This window comes from Spermophilus citellus, assembly GCF_964194105.1.
Source record: "Spermophilus citellus genome assembly, chromosome: 14".
NCBI lineage: Eukaryota > Metazoa > Chordata > Mammalia > Rodentia > Sciuridae > Spermophilus > Spermophilus citellus.
In genome coordinates this window covers 55439153-55457520 of record NC_138194.1, presented here as the reverse complement: position 1 = coordinate 55457520, position 18368 = coordinate 55439153, and the positions used below count along the sequence as shown (strand labels likewise).

Here is an 18368-nt window from a genome sequence, read left to right as displayed (position 1 = left end):
AAGTTTTTATATGCAGTGATCCCAGTTAAATGTAACTAGTGCCATTTTGTTTTCCTGACTTAAACAAAGCAACATGGGGTTAATGGAAATAGCTGAGTGCCCCGCACCCCTCCATGTGTATTCTGCTGCAGCTGGAATGCTCTGGGGAGTAGGTTAAGAGAAAATGATGCAAACAGGTTAATCCAGAGGGTCACAATGTACTATTATGGAAGGATGTCTGACCAACCAACCAGCTTATTTCTCAGTCATATGAACTTTGCAATATGAATATCCATATAAGAAACACTTTCATGACCATCAATGGTTACTGTTAGTTGTTACTAGTAGTTAACATTGATTAGGCATTAAATATACACCAGGCATAATGCTGATCCCTACACATGTTCCCTCATTTAATCCTCAGCACAAATTTGTGTTGGAAATTAACTTCATGCTCACCTAACAGATGAGACAACAGGTTGTGGTTTTAAATGATTTGCCCAAGTTTGCACTGCTACTAAAAAGAGTTTTTAAAAATTTAACCATCAGTACAAGCCAAGTGTAATTTAGGAGGAATCACTGTGGATAAAACTGTTGTAGTGACTTTGTAGACTATTTCTCTCATTTACCCACTCCATTCTGTTTTCCTTTTTGTGGGATTCTGTGTTTACAGCGAGCTCTTGAGTATATACACTGATAGCAGATGCTTATGTCTTTTTAAGCCAAGTGCAAAACATGAAAAATAAACTAATGAAAGCACAGACTGTTCAGATAGTCTGTTAACAGTACAGTCACACTGATCTATTGCACACTGAGAAGCCAAACAGATTGTGCAGAAGACAAACAAATGTTTGAAAATCATTCAGAGTTAGCTTTTTTTGTGTGTGTGTGTGTAGTGGAGAGTTAACTGAAAGCTTCAAGCTCTATAATTATTTGACTGCTTAAGGCTCTTGCTCTTTGTAAGATCGATCTATCTTACCTATCAGCTATTTTTCTGAGCTGTCATTTGGAAGTAGTAAAATACAGATCTTGTCTTCTCTTTAAAGATGAGAAGATGGAAAACCTGACTGGTCCCCAAATCTATAATTGTTATCAGACCTTGGGTCTCCTGCCTTCTAAAGCAGGACTCCATTTTAGGAATAAATTTTTAAGGGTGCAAAGAAGTCATATGATACAAAACAGTTAAGAGGCTAGAACAATTTCATATTGACAGACTGTAAGACAATGTGTGTTAATAGAAATTAGGACAATGTGCTGCACCCTGAAAAAATAAAGCTGTAATAGAAAATGCCTACTATACAAAAGTGTAGACTGTTTCGATATTATCTTTTCACAATAGTAAGTAGGACTATTTTAACGCTGATAGACATTCATATCACTTTAATAACAAGTTATTATAAGTTATTACTTAAATTCTTATATTTTGTAGAAATCATAAGTGATTTGAGAAAAATTATTCTTAAATATAAATTTTTGTCCATAGATGTCACTAGTAAAATACTTTGCTTAACCCAGTAGTTTGGACATAGTAATAATTACTGTTGTAGCTCTGACTCCCAAGTAGGCAAGGCTGTGTCCTTATTTTATATCATAGACTAACATTGCTTCTCCTCTGTTTTGTACATTCACACAGTGGATTGAATTAAAACAAATACCCAGGTTATGATTGTAGTTCTGTCACTAATTGGCTGGCTGACCTTGGGAAAATGCATCTCCTTAAATGTAGAGAGATGCAATAATAATAAAAATTGAGTATCCACTATGTGTGAGGTTTACTCATAGTCCCTGAAGATACAAAGATAAGCAAAGGTTAACATTGTTGGAGCCCTCATGGAAGAGGGAAGGCAAATGTGAATCAAATAAAGTCACTGCAGAAAGAATTATTGCAGTACAAATTTGGAAAAGTGCTGAGAAGAAACAATGTTGGGGGCTGAGAGAGAGAAACAGAAGAATCTAATTTAATCTGGGAGTGGTGTTCATGCTGAGATCTGAAGGATGAAGTCAAGTGAACTAGGCAGTGGAGGGAGGTGTGAGGAGATGGAACAGCACAGAGAAAGGACCTGAGGCAGGAAGGAACATAGTGTTCTCACAGAACTGAATAGGACCTGCGCAGCTGGAACAGAGAAGATATAACCTTTTCAATCGATCACAAGATTCCTTCCCTTTTAAAATGTCTATTGAAAATTATTTTTTCCAGGTTTGCATTCTTATTTGGATTTTTTTTTGCTTTAGTAGTACTTATAATTAAACATTTACTAATGACTTAAAAGATATTTACCTCTGTTTTCCCCCAAAGACCTTTCTACAGTTGGTCCTTGGGTTGCATATCTTATATATGCATGTTATCGGTGTTTAGTTAAATAACACCAATTGTCCAACAACACAAATTAGTTTTCAGTTACCACAACATATAACCTATGAGTAATTTTATAAAGTGCAATCTTTGCTGCTAACTTTTCCATCCACAAATGACTATGTGTGAATAGCAAATGTGTATCATGACCAAAGACCAATCATGTCACCGAGTCTGTAAAAGATATTGGTTGCTGTTCATGTTATTTAGTTCATATACAGATAGCAATCAGATAGTTGTCATGCCTCCTTGTCTCTCAATGATAAACTCATGTGGCATTTTACAAAAACGAATAATCACACCGAAGAGTGATGATACTGGAAGTGAATTTCAAATTAGATGTAAATGGAATTATTAAAAAAATAGATGGTCATAGGGATGTTGACACTTTTCCATTTGAGGGACTCTAGATATATATAGAACCAAAGGAAATTGATAAAGCAAGTTTATTAGCATAAGTGAGGAAAATGGGTGTAATGAGATGAAAGGAGATGAAGATATGGAGAGGAAGCCATGGTGGCAAAAGAACCATCCACTGAAGGAACTCTCAGAGATAGTTCACAACATGGGTAGGATGTCGAACTGATCCAACCTCAGAAAGAAGGAGGGCTGTTCATCAAGGCTTAAAACAGGTACTTGCTCCACAGCCTAAGTTTTGCAATGAAAAGAAGGCACGCACTATTTGTCTACTTTTGGTAAAATTTTCTACAAAGAAATAAAAAAAATTAATTCTCAAAATTTTACTGTTTTCAATTGTAGCATGCTGAATCACTATTAGCTTTACTGCAAAGACCTCTGCACTTATAGGGCAGACAGTAAAAGTGTTTTAAAAGTTTTAACAAAAAATTTAAAGATCATAAGAAAAGTCTATTTTTTTTTAACCATTGATCACTAACAACATTTTGCCTGACTTTAGCTTGGATGAATGCTTTTATGGTGCCATACTATCATGCATAGCAGGAATGGTCTGTAAATTTTATTAACTCTAACCAATATTATAGCCTTTTCAACGTGTCATGAAAGTAAATATATTTTAGAAGGTTGGAATCATTTTCAGAATTAATGAAACTCTCAATCTTGAAAATTCTAAGTCAACAACAGACCTGGAAAATAATTAGTTAACTAAATCCTTAGAATGTTAACCAAATATTAGAAATAAAATTCTCTGATTAAACGCCTCCAAAGTCCTAAATTTTCAAGATCTACTATATTTCAGTAGGAGTGAGGAAAATAGAAAAATCTGTCTATCTTTCATTCCATTTAGACTTCATGTGTTATATTTAACTATAAACAGAATAAAAACATTTTTTTTAATTTTTTTAATTTTTTTTATTTTATTGTTGGTTGTTCAAAACATTACATAGTTCTTAAAATAATTAAAAAATAAAAATAAAAATTACTTAATAATTTCAAGAAATACTATATTTAACACTTCATTCAAGAGCATCTGTGAATGAAATGCACAAAATAGTTAAAGATGACTCAAATCATAGGGAAATAAGAAAGAAAAATTCACATACCGATTGTAGAAATCATCTCTGTAGTAATCATAGTCAAAGACATAACCGCTAAGGAGGAAAATAAAAAAAAATTAGTTGGCATTTGTTTCAATCACATTATTTTTGATACTAACTTATGACGTTATAGCAAGACATTGATGCTCCTTTTTAAATACTTATTTTCAATATAATTATGGATCCAAAGGACTTTACAAGACAATTCCATTTTGACATATCATGTCAAATTATTAGTACAGTTTTGACCACTTAGAGACTGATAATGGTTTGAATGATTTGGATGAGAGGATTTGGAATAGAGAATGAGAGCAAGTAACAAAATATATATATATATTTAACACTTGTAGTTAAAAATGAACCACCATTTTTTCCCTCTAGACAAGATATAATATGATTGTCCCTTCTTTTTAAGGCAATTTACTTCTTTTGCCTACGCTATGTGCAGTGAGGCTAGATAATGAACAAAAGGCATTAAAGTAAATGGAAAGGTCTAATGATCCCTTTATTGTAGTTAAGGGTTAATGAAAACATAGAAATACAGCATTAGTTTTTCATTCTAAGGACTGTGGATTTAGTGCTTTAAATTGACAAAAATAACTAATGAAAAAAAAAACAACCTTTGGCTGAGTCTTAACAATAATAACTTAATTTATCAGGATATTTAAATGAGAATTAATAACTGCATTTTGGTGATAAGATTATAATGACAAATCTCCCTAAAGGAATATATAATAAAAATTGCCTACATCCACTTGCATAATTGTTTGCATTTATGAAGCACCTTATTTGCATTTTAATTCTCATCCTGTATGGTGTAAATGAAAGAGACTAAGGTGTGAACATCCTAAGTGACACACTCACACTTTTGTTACTAATGAGTGACTGGATTGAGATTTGAGAAAAAGTCTTCTGAAGCCATATCTGGGGCTGTTTTTACTACTTCTTGCCACCCCTTGAACTTGGCAAAAAACCCTAAATCTTAAGATCAATGGAGTTTCTTATACCAGAGTGAAAAATTATTTTTAGTTCTTATTTGTTCATTTATTTTTCATTGCGGTAAAATATACAGAGCATGAAAGGGATCACCTCTTACGTCCTTAAGCATACAATTCAGGAAGATTAAAGACATTCACAAAGTTGTATAAACCTCAATTTCAAGAACTTCTCTCTCATTTCAAACAATAACTTTGAACTTTATTAAGTAATAACCTCCTATTTCCGATTCCCCTGGGTAAAATCTATTCTACTTTGTCTTTATGACTTTGCCTGTTTTAGATACTATACAAATCATGAAATTAATAATACAAATACAAACCATACAATCACATAGTTATATCATATTTCTGTTTTTTTTGCCTGACTTATTCCATTTAGCATAATGTTTTAAGGTTCATCCATATGTAGTGCAAATCAGAATTTCACTCCAATTTAAGACTGAGTAATATTCCATATTTTGGTTATATTATCATCTGTCAATATATATTTTGGTTGTTTCTGCACTTTGATGATTATGAATAATGTTGCTATGATCTTTGATGTGAAAGTGAGTCTTTGCTTCCATTTTGTTTGGGTTTATATCTAGAAGCAGAATTGCTGAGTCATATTTAAACATATTCTATGTTTAAATTTTTGAAGAGCCGTCACAAGACAGAGGAGTCATTTTATATTTTCAAATCAATTTACTGGTACTTTACTTTGTAATTTTTTCCTTGTTAGGAAAACTGAAAGAACAACTATATTAAGAATGGATTATTATTCTTGGTTTTAAGGATAAGTGTATTTATTCATCCTCATTACATTTGGGGAGAAAGGGCCTTATGTGGCATACTTAATGAATGAGAGTTAGTTTTGCCTCTGGTACCATCTCATGAAACATAATATTTGAGTTTAAGTACTGAAATGTAAAGTGGGTGCCTATTCTAGGTATCTGGATGGAGGATCTAGCATTTTCTGGCCAAAGAAATACTGTGTCTATCTTTGCAAATCAAGGAGGACAATGAGATCATTGTCTAAAGAGTAGGAACAAAAATATCCACTTTTGTCTGATAGTCACAGATTGTTAAAGCAGTAATGGTGTATGTTTTAATTTATATTGCTGGTGTAGACACAATTCTGATGTGGAGCTGAGAGACTTTTTCAGAATTTCTTGGTGGGAAGCTGACTACTGAAACCTGCTCAGTTGATGGTAACCCCTGTTAAGCGTGAGAATTCTGTACCTGGCACAGAATTCTTAAGCTCATAAATTTGAGTTCACATGCCAGCTCCAGGGATAGAAGACTCTGAGCATAGCAAGATTACTACAATGTTTCACCAGTGCTGTAAGCTTCAAGTCTGCTGGCTTCGTAGAAACTTTGAACAATGGGATTCTTGGGTGCCACAGGAAGCCGCAAGCATTGCAACAGTGAAATAGCTACAAGAATGTTTCTAGCCCTGAAACTTTCAAAAGCACAAAGAACAATACTTCTATAGTCCTTAATTTTTTAATTATGAGATCCTCATAAATAAACTTGCTGGGCCAGGTCTTCAGCCACTGTTTTCTCCATCAGAGTGCAGTGTTTCACTTGATCCTGACTTATTCTCAATTTTTCCCCGCCCCCCTCTCTCTCTGTGGGTGTGTTTTTCCTAATCTCCCATCACCCCTCACTGATTTCTCAAGCTCAACTGTGCAGGTTGTGGCAACCACCAAATCCTAATGTATGAATATTCCCTCAAAATCTTCCTGATAAAGCATTACATATGCTTCTTTCTTTGATATTCACTTATTTCTGCAGGTAATAAGTGATACGAGTGACACTAGCCAAATGCTTTTGCTGGGAAGCCTCAAGTATAAAGATAGGGCTCGTCTTATATTTATTACTCATGAGTAATTATCATTGTGTTTTATGTTTGATTACTTTTAAGAACGTGTTCACAGAAGACAAAAGGATGTACAATATCAATCATGTTAAGATAGCACCAATGAGCTTTCCAACAATCAAAGAAAAAAACAGTCAAAAGCAGTGTAGTAATTTAAGAACTTTGCAAAGAGTTAATTTATGATGTATAATATCTAGAGAGAAAAATGCTTTAGTTTGAAACCCTATTCTTGATGCTTTTATATACAATCCTCTTTAACCTGAACATCAGTCTATAAGATGCGTAGTATTCTCCCAGTTTTACAAGACATTGGTGTCTAGAGTTGCTAAATATCTGAGATAACACAGTTAAATGTTACAAGGTAGCATAGTCATTCATATGTTTATTCAACATGTGTCAGGAACTTCCCTAGGCACTTCGGATTAGAAGTATAACACTTTCTCTTTGTATGAATCTCATTATATAGTTATACACCAAGATGGACTCAACCTGTCCCTCAGCATGACTATAGATAGTTTTCTTCCTGACTACAAGCTCCTGACTTTCCCTCTTTTGAAGCATTTACTTTAGAAAACTTTCAATTGTAAAAATTTTCACTGCTCCTTTGACATGCAAATCTTTTCCTGAACTCCCCTGGATTTACAACCCAGGAATATCAACCTGGAAGCTATTCCTTGGAAATGTGATTACCAAGGAAGATATCTCTCCTTAACCAACCTCCACCTCTCTTCTAATTTCCCCAGCCTCTCATAACCACTATTCTACTCTCCATGTCTCTGAGATCAACTCTTTTAACTTCTACATGTGATAGAAGGGATAAGTTTTAGTGTGCTATAGCAGAATAGAATGATTTAGTTACTAGTAACTTCCTATGTGTTTCAAAATAGCTGGAAGAGAGGATTTTGAAAGTTTTCATCACAAAAATAATGATAAATGTTTGAGTTGATGGATATGCTAATTACCCTGGTTTGATCATTACACATTGTCTCCATGTATTGGAATATCATACTACACCACATGCATAAGTATAATTATTATGTATCATTTCAAAAATAAAAAAGAAAGATATCTCTCAGTCACTGTGTAGGAGCCCAACTTGGAAGAACACCAATTATTAAACACATGTCGAATCACATAGACCACATTCCCTGAGAGTTTCCTCTAGAACTTCTTCCTCTCAATAGTATTCTCCCTTTTGTCCTTTTGTCCACTCTAGCTCTTAAAAACTCTTCCTCCTTTTGTTTTAGTGGAGTTGAATTCAATTTCTGTCCTCTATGGCAATATTCTTAAAGAAAGTCTTCACTGACTAACTTTTGTGGTACAATTTTTCTTTGACAGTGTTGCAGACAGAAAATAAATAATATAAAACCAAATAATCAGAAGGGAACAAATGAGGTGGACAGAAACAGAGATTGAGTGAAAACTATAAAAGGGGATTGCTGAGGGCTGGACTCACTGAGGAGATGACATACAAATGTGAGACTTGAAAAACAGGAAAGGTCCTACCATGAACTGGGGACAGAGAACAGTGGGCTCAAAGGCACAAGTCAGGAAAGACCTTGAGAAATTCAATAGTGTAAGAAGGTCATTTCAGGGCTACTGCCCTTCTGCAGACCATAAATAACAGTGTCTTGGGGGTATCCTGATGCAAAAGAGATGGAATGGTATAGAGAGATTCAAGACATGTTTTTTTTTTTTTTTTTTTTTTTTTTGGTGGCTTAAAGAACTGGGGAGATTATATTATCCTTTTTGAACATAAGAAGATTGGGAGGAAGAGGTTCTAGAGGAAACTGTCAGGATGAGTTTGGGGCATGATAGTATTTGAATGCTTATGACATAGTTAAGAAACACTTTCAGGGGAAATTGCATATTATCTGAGAGGAGCCCCAAAGATAGGGCTTGCTGGGGAAATAATTCTGGGTGTAAGCATATTGATAGTAATGAAGCTATGGAAAAGTTGAGGTGTTCTTTGGGAGTAAGTGTAGAGAAAGAAGGCTGTTCATGTGGATTCTAGGCCTTAGACATCAAGAAAAGGAGGAGGAGACAGCAAAGAATCTAGGTCATATATGTGCAAGAAATGAACTGAAAAATAGCTTCTGTGTGGACCCCAGCTTGCCACTTACTAGATATGACATTGAACCACCTGTTTAATCTTTCTGAACCTCCTTTGCAAAATGGAATAAGGAACCACCTTCTTGTATAAGGAACCATCTTCTTGTTTTTGATACACTGTAGTCATTCAATGAGTGTTTTTATCAGTTTTCCAACAGCTAAGAAGAGGGTTCTCTGAATCCAAAGTCTGTGATTTTTCCTACTGTATCTATTTTCTGTAGATATTTGTTAATTAAATACATTTAATAATATTAATGTCTTAGTGTACATAATGTTTCTTCCTGAAGCATTGAAGAGAAAGTTTGTTATTAAAATGATGAGAACATTTAATTTTAGATGTGTAATTCATCTGAATATTTACCTAGGTTTCCTCAATTTGTAAAGTCCCTTTAGGTCTTTACTTCCCAGTTTCATTTTCCTACTAGTGTCTAGCAATCAGAAATTTACAATCACTATAATAATGGTAATAAACAATGTTGAGCAGTTACTAATCCTAATAGGTATAGGTGAATTTTACTATGTACTAGACATAGTACTAAACATAGTAGATGAATTAAATAGTGATTGATTGATGAGACAATCATTTTCCTATAATGAAAATTCTCAGGATTTTCTAAAGTTATTTCCAAATAAGTTCATAGAGAAGACATGGCTGAGTTTTTTAAATATTTTTTTCTGAGGCTTTTTCAAATATTATAATCTCAGAAGACTTTAATTGCTAGAAGAAAGTGTGATTCATTGACCAATTAATAAAGGTATTATTAATATGGATGACAGTAATGATTCCATTCATGTCTCTTACACCTTTAGGAATTGCTTCAATAATTTAATAGCTTTCTGAAAATTTAAAAATGCATGGGAAAAAAAGAATTCAATTTTATCCATTTAAATTATCTTGTCCAACTCACTTATTTTTTGTTCAATCCTGACTGCTAAAGACATATTTACAAGAACCAGAAATAGCTAAGTATTCTGAATTGTTTGACCTCATGTTCCACTGCCTGCCATCATGAACTCAATTTTACCTGTCAGAGTTAAAAATGAAATGAAATGCACAAATAGACCTGTCTCGACAATGATGCTAAGGCTGCTTTTGTCTTAATGGTTTGGACTTTAAGCAGAAATGCCATGACAGTAGTTGGCTTAGGTCCCAAGCTATAAAATCAAGCTGGATTTCCAAGAAAGAGGAAGAGACACAAGGAGATGGAAGGTAACTCCTGGACAAGTTAGATTCTTGTCAGTTAGGCTTCTCAGCCTTCTTAACTTTCCTCTCCATCCTTTCATCCTTTATTCACTTATTTACTGTTAACCTTTGTTACTCTTGCCAGATTTTCTCTCATTTATAAAATCCCTGTTTTTTCTTTCTATGTAAATCTCTATATAAAATTAGCTGTTAAATGACTGCATTGTTAGGACTCATATTCAGGTTGAAAAGGTATTTAATGAATTCTCTAATCGTATTGCTGGAAAAAGTGAGTCTTTCAGTTATGAAAATACCATCCTACTTATAGGGGACAGACAAATGTGAGTGGTGGGAACATGAGGTTAAGGGAATAATCCTATAAAATGGGCCCACTGTGCTGACCCCCACATGCTTTGTTTTATAAGAAGCAATGAATCTGCAGCATTCCTCAGCAAACTACCTGCTATTTGCAGGCCAAAGTAATGCTGATAAGAGAAATCCAAATTACCCTGAAAGGGGAGATTTTGTGACACTTCCCATAGACCAGATCCCCAAACTCAAGAAGATAAGGATAATTCCTTACAATTATAAAATCTATAAGAATTTATGGTTAAGAATCCAAATAGAACTGGTCAGCATGGGCCAAAGTGACTTAGTATTGTCATGGCAGTGACAGTCTGATGTCATCCTGCTGTCAGTCAAAAGTCAAGAGGTAGAACTGGGAACAACTGTCTGGAAACTTCTCTGGGTTCTCCAATAAAACTGGAGTACAGAAGAGGCACACTGTCCCTCTCTGCCTTGAGAGAACCCACTTTCTCCCTTGAGAGTGTCCCTTTTATTTTCCTGTCCTTTCAATAAACTCATACCTGTTACTCTGAACAACATGTCTGAAATCTTGCTGACTTGTTTCACAAGAATCAGGGTTTGAAAGTGGGAGGGTGGTCTGTGCATTGCCTCAATTCCCCAGAAGTCCCCAGCTCTGTAACCCAATTTTTCTTTCACCCCAATTTTTCTTCCCTCATAAACTGTGTAGTGGTCTCATGCCAATGGGCTAATCTATTTGCCTTTAAAGAAAAGAAATTTTGTAATTTTCATTTCAACAGTTTTACATTAACAATCTATTTCGTAGGCCACTAAAAACAAAATGATGATAAGATGTTTAGGACAGTGTCCAGGTGGAAACTAAATCCAGGAAATGTCAGGACTTTTGTCATTTGGATCATGGTCACAGTGGCCTGGTAGTTGACTTTCTAGAAAAGTAAAATGATGGTTTGAAGTATTTAATATGAATAAGAATTTCATATTATTTATTTAAAATCTGGTGTACTTATATGAATTTTATTCTACTTGTGAATGTATCTTTATTCTAATAGTTCAGCTACCCTTAGAATTTATTGGGAAATCAGAATAGTGAAAGTAATTGTGCTGAATTATACATCCATACCCTTTATTTACTTAAGATTAAATGAGGAACAAATAACTTTCCTGGAATTTGATTTAAAATTTTTCATTTGTGTAAGAAGAAATAACAGCTTATTGGGCTTTCCAATATATGCAATCAATTTTATTTAATCCCTTTGAATCCATAAAGCCAATCTCATGAGTAGACTAATACACAAAGTATTTCTTTTTATTTTCCCTCATAGAACTTCATTAAAACATAATCTGAAAAAAAATCAATAAACTCCCTATAATAAGCAGGGTGCATTTTAATGGTTTTTTAGAAGACATCCTGCCAATAATAACTATTACTAGAGGCTTCTCAGTTATTATATCTGGCTCCTTAAATTAAATTGAATAATCAATTACTGAGTACATATTGTAAGTTAGGTACAATACTGGGAGTTGTGGATAATAACATCAGAAGAAGCTCAAGGTATGCCAATCTAAATATGAGGGATTAGACATATACACATACAACTGTAGAGTGAGGCAGAATTCAATAAAGGTCCAAACAGAAATTAAAAACTGCTACGAGAGCTTGTAGGCAAAAGGAATAGGATGTGCTAGTGGGAATGGTGATCAAACAAACCTTCATGAAAAAGATGACATTCTGATTGGACCTCATAAAAGGGTAGGTCTTTGGCAAATAAATGTTAAAAAATGAGGTTCTTCTGAGTGGTCAAACAATGGAGATAGTAGCTGCTCATCTGTAATCCCAGTGATTGAGGCTGAGGCAGGAAGATTGCAAATTCAAACCAGCCCCAGGGAAAAAAAAAAGAGTTGGGGATGTGCCGCAGTGGTTAAGTACCACTCTGTTCAATTCCCAGTACAAAAAACAAGGCAGTAGAACAATGTGGGACAAGTATGAACTGTGCTTGGTGAAGACTGTTTTTTTTTTTTTGTATTTTGTTTTTGTTTTCTCTCTCTAGACCAGGGATTGAACTCAGGGGCACTCAACCACTGAGCCACATCCCCAGCCCTATTTTGTATTTTATTTAGAGACAGAGTCTCACTGAGTTGTTTGGCACCTTGCTGTTGCTGAGGCTGGCTTTGAACACTTGATCTTTCTGCCTCAGCCTCCTGAGCTGCTGGGATTACAAGTGTGCGCCACTGTACCCAGCTTATCATAATACTTTTGATACTTGAAGAGTATCCATACTTGAACAGATTTATAAGTTTTATCAAGATATGTGAACAAAAATCTGTCCATTTTCCCTAATGTGTTAGGAAACATATAAATATGTATTTACTATGGTATATGTATGTGTGGTGAATACACATACATACATATATTCAAAATTCAAACAATAAACTCTTTAGTATAATATCATTGACAAAATAATTTATTCCTATGGAATGGGGAGAAGGTGAATGATACCTAGAGAATTCTGACATTTTTAGAGTTCTTGACTAATTATAAATCAGGGCCTCTGACCTTATAGAAAGTGGCAAAGATGTTCAAAATATTAAAATAATCTACCAAATCCATGTAAGGGTTCTGATCTTTCATATGTTTGAATAATATTTACTCTCTTACACATTACAGGTTGGTACTTTAATTGAAAGACATGTCAGTGGCATGATGTGTGAAAAGCAAATTTTGGAAATGAGAGAAAAAAGGAGGAAAAGAAGGAGAATTATTTCTCTCTGTTCTAGCTGAGTTAATATGGATTTTGAGTTTGGGAGTGTCACCTGGAATAGAGAGTATGTTGTTGTCTTTCTCTGTGCTGCATTCTGATAGGGAGGATATTTAAAGATGTCATTCCAAAATCGTGTTAGTTTTCACTTTTGTCTTCCATTCTAGCACAATGTGAAAATATGTATATATTTTTTCTTCAATTCATGATTATTTTATAATGCTGCAATGAGAATGAAAATTTTCTCTTCATTCACAGCATGATGTACTCAGTAACAGAACTATAAATATAGTCTCACCTGGACCAGCACAACTATCCACAAACCAGTATTCCTGATCCCAAATACTTCTACATCTCCTTCCTATCATGTTTATTGTTAATGACTTGGAAGTATTTCTTTTTAATTAACTATCAATAATAATAATGAAATCAACAACAATAACAAAACCTCTCCAGTTACTCCCCATAGACTATAAGGTAACACAGAGTCTTCAATGTTAGGAGTCTCCAATATGCAACTCCTTCAACATTCTTTCCCTATGCATTCAATTACTGAATCCTTCAGCATTTCTCAGCATCTGCTCTCTGTCTGGCATTATTCTTGCTCCTTGTTGTCAGGTAGAGACATGCTTGTACCTCTACATAAGCTTTTCCATTAGCTCAGTTGCTTAACAGTAAGTTTTCTGTTATGCTGTCCACCCATTAACATATGGTGTATCTTCTTTCTTTTGGAAGTGTATTTGTTATTAAAGGCCTAACTCAAGTTCTACTTCTTTCCCAATTATAAAATTTGTCAAATGAGGTTAAATTCTATTTTCTGTGCTATCCTTTGATTATAGTCTTTCTTGTACTTACGTTTGACTCATGCTTTGTCAGTGCTCTGCTTTTCTTGTCACTTAGCTAATTTATATAGATTTATTTCTGTTAGCCTTTCCCCTTCACAAGCCAATCCTTCCATTCCATTAATCATTCCCGTCTTTCTTCTTTGAACTTAATCTAATTTATCTGAATTTCTTGACACTGAAGTTTTCAGTTAAATATTCTAGGAGGACTCGTGTCAAAATCCAGTAGACTATTATCTATCTCCTTGTTTCAACTAAATTTAGTCATTAGTATGCAGATCTCATTCTTGTAACTTCTTATGCATTATTTTATCTAGCCATAGATTAGTATTTAACCATTTATAAGTCTGTTCACTAGATGATGAACTAAAAAGGCAGAGTATTTGTAGCCACAAAATAGATGTTTTGTTAATTTGTTAATTAGATGTTTACATTTAATTAGTTAGAAAGTTTCCTTGAAACTTTCTGTTATAATATTTCTTCCCATAGGAAAAAAATGCTTACATTAAATTCTTCAAACACATAAGTATCAATATTAGAATGTTTGGACCATTACAATTGCCATATTAGGTTATACCTTTCTTTCATTAATCAACGTGTTGACTCAGTTCCTTGCATTATGATAATAGAGCTGGATCCTATAAACATTTCTCTGCTCAGGGCACAATGTTAGGGTTTGTCAGGAGGGGGTACTGGAGGAAAACTGCAAAACACAGAAGAGGAAAGGGTGCCCTTCCCAGTTTCCCATGGACTTTTCTTCTTGCTTCTGTGGCATGGCTACCAGCAGGGTATTAGAGACTCAGTAATAAACATTGGCATCCCAGCAGGAGGCTTCTTATGCATCACCTTCTGTTTTGATTTGGATCTGTAATATCCCTTGAAAAGCTCATGTTTTGAAAGCATGGTCACTAATGCAGCAAGGTTTTGAACTGGGGCTTTCAGGCAATGATTAGAGCTCATACCTCTTCAATGGATCAATCCATTTACTGATTAGTCCATTGATAGCTAAATGAATTACTGAGAGGTGGGACCTTGTTGGAGAAAGTTGGACACAGGAGATGTGGCCTTGGACTATATCTGTCCCTGGCCCCTTGTTTGTGCATATACTCTCTCTCTCTCTCTCTCTCTCTGCTTCTCAGCTACCATGATCTGGGCAGCTTTCCTTTCCCATGTCCTTCTGCCATGATGTTTTTGCAGTGGAGTTGACTGACCATGTATTGAGATTGAGACTATGAGCCAAAATGAACATTTCCTCCTCCAAATTGTTCTTGTCTGATATTTTGGTCATGGTGATGAAAATCTAACACAAGTCCAGTCTACCAACATCCCAACACACTTCTGTGCCATTCAGTAGGCTTCACCCATACTCTGTCTAATGAAATCTGAATCTCAGCCTTGGGGAGAGTGTCTCTTCAAGTTCCTTCCTTAGCTCCTCTCCCTCAGACATAGAGGTAGTAGTTGTTCCCTTTGTTTTCTAGTCCAATATTCTTTTGCAATATCTTACTGATTTAAAGGACTTAATTATCTTTTACTAGCCCATATTTCTTAATATTAATTATTTTGCTGTTAAAATTACTGGTGTGATTTTTATCTTTATTTTCCTGACTGGACCCTGATGGACACAACTTGGTTTAGGCATTTTTGTGTTCTTCATGTTTAAAATTATCAGATATGACATGTAGTCAAAGGATATGAGTTTTCAAATTATAAGTAAATACTTTTCATATCTTATGTATTTGATGCATTTGATATGATGATGATGATGATGATTTAACTTATTGGACTATAATGATTTTTCTAAAGTTTTCCTCCAAGGGTAAAAATATCAACTGCACAATTCTTCATGGTGGAGTTTAATTTGTGAAATATCTAAGATTTTAAAAGGTATGATATTAATAATAATAATTGATAATCAATGATAATAATGTCAATACTTACTAAAATGCTAACTACTTCTCAGCTACTGAGTGCTTTACATTTATCAAATGTTTTAATTGTCTTAAAAAGTTCTCTGGGTAGGTGTTAAAGTTAACTTGGTTTTCTAAATTAGAGAAAAAGTCATCAATATGACTAATTCAAGTCCAGAGTATAAACAAATTGTCTATGGGTTACCAATATTGGTGGAGAAAATACTTAGTGTTTTGTTCATTGCAAGCAAAATATAAACCATGGGTTTGACACAAAACCACAAAGCTAATGAAATCGTACTTGGCATTAAATATAGTGACTTTTTTAAAGAAGGTAATAATTCCAGTGGACTTTCACATTTGAGACATCACTAGAAATATTTAGTTTAATATGTATCAGTACAATTCTAGAAGGATTTGGAACAATTGGAATGCATACAGATAAAGAAAATTAGGATGGCAAAAAGCCTCAAAACAATGTCTATATTAAAATGGTTGAATTAAGTAAGGATGCTTGATTTTGAGAAGAAAGCCTTTGGGAAGGAAGGCAGAAAATTATTTAAATATTTGAAAGGCTGTTTAGTGGAAGAGGAATTGAATTTATTTGTTGTGGCTACAGAAAGCAGACAAATTATTAAAGGAAAAATGTTATTGCTAAATATAACAAAGAAATAGAATATTGTGTTCCAAATACCTTGAGCTTTTAGTAATGTAGGAAAACAACAGAATCATAAAATGGAAAATACAATGACAAAACATTGCATGATCTAATGTAACACACAGACACATGCACTCCAAGAGACGCCCAAGAATCATTTGTTAGGGATTTACAGAGAACAGAATTAATTGCATAGTTTCCAAGTCAAGTTTTATAAGTTTATTAAAATAAGTTAATTGTTAAAATTAACATTTATATATTCACATGTAGGTTTAGGAAAAGTAAAGTGGAAGAAATGAGAAGAGAGGAAATTAAATTGGTCACCAAAATTTGGCTCCCTTTCCCTTAGTACCAGTTCTAGTCTCTTTGACTTTCCTCAATTAAGCTGGAGTAGGATCTAGGAAGAAATTAAATTGAGCTTTCATGTTATCTAGATAGAAATAAAAATACTTCTTTCAGAATCTATGGGATACTGAAGACCTGATGTAAAAAAAAAATTATAGCCTTAGATGCCCTCAGTTTTGAAGAAGAAAGATGAGAAAGAAAACATCTCCATTCTGATCTCCTCATTAGAAAAAGAGCAACTTAATAAACCAAAGTAAGTCCCAAAGAGGAAATTAATATAAGGTTCAAGTATGGAAATCTATCAACACAATCTGTAAAAATGAAAGGTGATTATGATTAGTAGATGCTAGAGGCATTTAATAAAATTTAAGAGGCATTCCTGTAATATAATTTTTTAAACATTTTTTTAGTTTTAGCTGGACACAATTTATTTATTTATTTATTTATTTATTTGGTGCTGAGGATTGAACTCAGTGCCTCACACATGCTAGGCATGCGCTCTACCACCGAGCCACAACTCCAGCCCCTCTCTGTAATATATTTAAAGTAAAATAGTAAAAAGAAAATTACTTAAATGCAGTAGAATATATGCCTAAGACAAGTGAGAAATATTATTTTTACATAAAATAGCCAAAGAATTTAACTTAAAATCAGGAGGATAGCTTTTATTGCCATTAGTATTGTAAAAATAGCTTGATGGTTTTAGCACATCTCTATATTCTGAACTTTATCATTCCACTGTGCACATGTACATGGTGTTTGGAATCACCTATTTTCCTAAAATATCTGACTTATCATAAATGTTCTCTGTATTCTTTTTATTACAAACCCCTGTTGCATGGAACACATGTTACCTAAGATGAGTATTTCCTACAAGTATTATAGAAGCAAAAGTAGCATATTGAACACCCATTGATTTGATTTGCACTCTTCCAATTATGACTTTCTTCTATAAGCATAATTTATTTTGTAACTATTATTTTCCCCCACACATTTGTAAAAGATTTCCTCCACTTTATATTATTATTCTCCCTCATATTACTATTTCTTTTGTACTTTCATCTTTTATTTTACCAGCTGAACTTTAGAAATGTCAACTGTGCCACCCCTCCAACACCATAATTTTTGCACTCATATTTATTTTCAACAATCCATTCACCCCTTTTATGACAGTCGTAGTTAAAGAGCATAGCTAAATAATTGTTAAATGTACATGTGTAGGTTAGGTTCTTAGAATGCTGGTGTCAGAGGTAGACAAAACATGATGAGTAGCTATCTTCACAGAATTTTGTCTGGCTTTGGTACTGGCACAACTTTTATACTGATGTCTTTCTGTTTCCTTCACAAATGAAAAATGGTACAGGTGAACATAGAACTACTGTCTTAAAACCTTGAAAATGCCCTGTTATTGTCTTCACAGTCGTATATATCACAGAGAAAACTGAGTAGGCCTTTCTTTTTGGATGGGTGCCTGTAGGTTTTATTTTATTTTAATTTCAAATTTTGAAAACCTCAACCTCATTGGAATAAAAACAA

At 34.0% G+C, this 18368-nt stretch overlaps 1 protein-coding gene across 1 annotated transcript in view; it reads right to left on the bottom strand.

Annotated features, from left to right (window-relative positions):
- The window catches only part of RALYL (RALY RNA binding protein like), a gene marked incomplete at both ends in the record, with an annotated part of 341755 nt that overhangs the window by 41901 nt on the left and 281486 nt on the right, over positions 1-18368 (bottom strand). The window contains one exon of the mRNA XM_081265866.1: positions 3853-3900. Within this exon, the coding sequence (XP_081121992.1) occupies positions 3853-3900 (48 nt within the window). The remainder of the gene's footprint in view (positions 1-3852; positions 3901-18368) is intronic.